This window comes from Mus pahari, unplaced genomic scaffold (genome assembly GCF_900095145.1).
Source record: "Mus pahari unplaced genomic scaffold, PAHARI_EIJ_v1.1 scaffold_13641_1, whole genome shotgun sequence".
Classification (NCBI taxonomy): Eukaryota; Metazoa; Chordata; class Mammalia; order Rodentia; family Muridae; genus Mus; species Mus pahari.
This window is the reverse complement of record NW_018393504.1, coordinates 1-4,495: the sequence shown is the minus strand read 5'-3', so window position 1 is coordinate 4,495 and position 4,495 is coordinate 1. Positions and strand designations below refer to the sequence as shown.

At 31.2% G+C, this 4,495-nt stretch overlaps 1 protein-coding gene across 1 annotated transcript; it reads right to left on the bottom strand.

The window, feature by feature from the left end:
• Nucleotides 1-766: 766 nt before the first annotated feature.
• On the bottom strand, nt 767-1,711 carry LOC110315576 (olfactory receptor 5D13-like). Its single transcript, XM_021189598.1, has one exon. The coding sequence runs from the start codon at nt 1,703-1,705 to the stop codon at nt 767-769; it is 939 nt and encodes a 312-aa protein (XP_021045257.1). The 5' UTR covers nt 1,706-1,711.
• Nucleotides 1,712-4,495: the final 2,784 nt, after the last annotated feature.

The following is a 4,495-nucleotide window of genomic DNA, read 5'->3' as shown; positions in this document are numbered from 1 at the left end:
GGGAAGAGCACATGAATAATTTATTAGCAAGTGCCAAATCATCAATATCTTTGAAAACATACATACAAGTACATAATACAAACTGAAATATTATATTCAGGAATATGTACATATGTCCATGTAGGTACGTAATGACAATTAGTGAAAATCAGGCCATGAACTTGAAGGGAATTACAGAGACTTACATGAGAGTGTTTAGAGGTCAGAATGTGAAGAGAATAATGGAGTTATAATCTCAAAAGTAATACCAAAAAAAGTGAAATTTCTGTATATTGGTGATAGTAAACATTTTGACATCTGGTTTCTTATAGACATCACTTTCATCAAACAAATCTTCACCATTAATTTATACACTATATAATATCATATATCTCTGTTATAGAGCATTCCAAGTAAAAAGTAAGGGTTAGTTGTGAGGACTTGAATGTTGATGCCATAAAAGAGCCAAAAGTCAACTATAAGGGTAACATTGCTATAAAGTTATAAGGAAATATTATTTTGTTTTTCATTATTATTTATTTAACTCAAATTTAAGAGATTTGAAATGTTAAATTTTCTTTACTGTTCAATGAGATTGAGTCAGAGTACAGAATATTTATATGAAACTATAGAAAATCCAATTTGAATGGCATAATTTGCAACTCAATATCAGATTAAAAACATAACCATGTATTTAATAAAACTAATGTGTGATTAATAGTATATATAAATTTTTTTTCAGAAAATGAACAAATACATGTTAAATTGAAAATACATTCTAATGGTATTATATTGCCTGAGAGTGCAATTTTGAGCTGATGAGCCTCTTGACTGTCTCTTTTACATCTTTGTTCCGCAGGCTGTAGATGAGGGGGTTCAGCATCGGAATCAGGACTGTATAGAGCACAGTGGCTACTTTGACCAGCAGCTTTGAGCTCTTTGCATTGGGTANACAGTAGAGAAGGAGAATAATGCCATGGAAGATGCTGATGGCAGTCAGGTGGGATGTNCAGGTGGAGAAGGCTTTTCGGAGTCCACCTTTAGAAGGCATCTTGATGATTGTGACAACGATGAAGACATAGGAGGCCATAGTGATAAGAAGGCTACTGCCCTCACTTAATATGGAAATGACTAAGCATGCCATCTGGCTGAATGATGGGTCAGAACAAGATACAGAAATGATGGCTGAATACTCACAGCCAAAGTGATCAATGATGCCAGGTTCACAATAAGACAGCTCTACGAGAGTGTATGTGATTATTACAGCACACAGACATCCCCACATGTAACTTCCAGCTACTAGGAGAGCACACAATTGATGAGACATAGCAACAGTATAGAGCAGGGGGTTGCAAACAGCCACAAACCTGTCATAGGCCATCACTGCTAACATGAACATCTCTGTAATCACACATNCACAGCCAAAGAAAAACTGTGTCATGCAACCTTTTAAAGAAATAGTTCTATGTTCCACAATCAAGATCTCTAATAATTTTGGTGTAAATACACTAGAATAACATATATCCAAAAATGAAAGATGGCTCAGAAAAAAGTACATGGGTGTGTGAAGCTTAGGGTTAATCCTTCTGACCACAATTATGCCGACATTTCCTAACAGAGTGACTGTGTAAATGGTCATTATCATAAGGAAGAGGAATGGCTGGAAGTATGGGTATTCTGAGAAACCCACTAGAATAAATGTGGTTACAGAACTCTGGTTTATCATTGCATGGGATACCAGTTACACAAAAATGAAGAACAGGAAAAAAGAACGAATTTAGTATGTAGGACTTGGCAGGGTTGATTAGTAGATGCGTAGATAAAGCTTGAAATAAACAACAAAGGCAGATGATGTTCGAGTATTCATAAATGTTCTTCTTCAGTTTAGATTCTTTACCTCAAACTCTCTATGACTCAACAAGCTATATATGTTCTTTAATCCTCTATTTTTCTCATCTGGAATAGAAATAATTAACTATATGAATTGCATATNAATTCCACATGATTTCTTTTCTGATTTTTGAAATGCTTAATAATAGACAATAATTGCCAAGGGCTCAATTAGACAATCAATGAGATCAGTACTGTCATATTCTCATGTTTGAGAAGTTACCAGGAAAGCTAAATGCATAGTAGAGTTTGCAAGAAAAAGGAAATAATAAAAACTGGTCATAAAATGTCTGAAATAAAAAATAAATCCATAATTCTTTATGAAAAAGTCGTTTTGTTTTGGTTGTTTTTCATTTACTGATTCAATCTATTCTATTGTTGTGAATGCTGGACAAGAAAATAACATTGTAGTTCTACATTTTTTTTTTTTTTTTTACTTTTTAAATAAAAATTGAGACAGAGTCTTAGTTGAGTGCCCAAGTTGGCTGGCCTTGATCTTGTTTCAAACCAAATGACTATTAATTATTTTTATAATCTTTACTTCCATTTTAGTTAAAAATATTTTCTCCACATTTTTTAACATGAAACTCCTCTGCTACCAAACATAAGGCTTTTAATTTGTCTTTGAAAGTAATAATTACACTGATCATCAAAATTAATTTCAAATTCAATTCAGTAAATTANAGGACCTTTAATATTGACTTTAGTAGTAGTGGTAGTAGTAGTAGTAGCAGTAGTAGTAGTAGTAGAAAGAGGAGGAGTAGTAATTTTATTTGCTTATTAAAACTAAATATTCACTCAGTACAGTATTATTACATACAGTAATAATACAGTATTATTTTCATTCTTTGAGTTTTCTGCATACACATATGTGTTAATCAAATTCTTGTCTTTCTCCCTTCTCAAGTTCTTCACATATAGCCCCATCATTTTACAATCCCAACTTCAAAATATTTTTAAACTATTATAATATTATCTGTCCTGTGCTGAAGTTAATACTGAAATCTGTATCCACTAGCTTAGGAGAAAAATTACTGTAGCCAACAAAATTATCAATTAGAGTACCTGCTATTGATTTGTAACTTGGCAAAAACAAAACAAAAACAAAAACAAAAATAAAAACAAAACCCTTTTAAATCAGTATCCTAGTTTGAACTCATTTATTTCACTGGTCTGCAAAAATCTCTTCATGCATTACATGGTTCATTATTTCATTCTAAGAAGTTTTAGAAAAATTTGAGACTATCAGTTTATTGTCAAATTGTAAATCCAGATTTATTCTTCTCTTAATACCTAATCTACATATTACAATTTACATATTTTGTTGAATTTTTTAACTTATTTTATTAGATATTTTCTTCATTTACATTTTAAATGCTATCCTGAATGTCCCCTATACCCTCCCCACACCTTGCTCCCCTGCCCACCAGCACTAATATAGCTATCTCTGTGAGGATATGCCAATGCCTGGCAAATTTTGTTGAATTTTTAACAAATACTTGCGTTAATACAGGACCGCCCAAATACATAGAATCCTTGATTAAAATTCCAGTTTCCATAAATATTTCTAAACATTTGTGATCATCCTATCTTTGTACATAACATTGAGATTTAGACAATATGTTAAGTTTTTTTTTTTTAAATATCATCTCAATGTAGAATCTTAAGATACACACACATTCCCTCTTCTTGTATAAAAATATGTATGCAATGAGCATAGTTCTGCATATTCAGAACCCCAAAACTCAGTAGTCTTAAGCAAGAGAATAATGAATAATGAGTGTAGAATGAACTGAGTAACATTGTAACACTTTGCCTCAAAACAATTATGGGAAAATCTACATAAGCATAGTAATTAAAATATGTTGGTAATGAAAAAAGTTTTGAGTGTAATAAAACTATTCTTTGTAACTAATTAAATTCCTCAACTTCATTTCAGATTGAGTGTTTATAACACTCAAAATAGAAATAAAAATGAAGAGGTATTAAAGATGTATGTATACTAACTCTCTTAATTTTGTAAGTAAGATTCAATTTTAAACTATGATTCCCACTGATTTCTTAGCAGGACTCTGGATTAAGTCCCCTGAAGTTTCCCCAGGTTTTCATTCAGTGTCAGAGAGAACTGTGCTGATCTTCCCAGTATCTTCATTCATGGGTTTTATGGCATATACCAGGAAAATTGAAAGTGACCCAGAAATGTATACAAATGCCCCTCTATCAATATCCTTTATATTTCTAGCATTCATTTAAAAAGAAAGATCCTTTTTACTTTGTCAAATTATAAACAAACTTTTACTTAGATTATTATATAATAACTGATAAAATTTTGAGGATTTGTTATAAAATTTATGAAATTAAAAGTTCTAAATGGATTTCTAGAAGACATCTAGTTCATGATCAAGATATTAATACTGTATCATGATTCTATTCTTCCACTTAATTTCTTAATATTTTTCTATTATGATTTTCAATATGACTTCCCAAGAAAGATGTTGCTTTAGTATGAATATCACTATTTTTNGCTACTTTATTCTCCTTGCATCTTTAGTTCTTAATATCTAAATTGCATTGCATATTTTACTCTGCTATGTATATGTTCACATGTATGTTGACCTAAATTAAT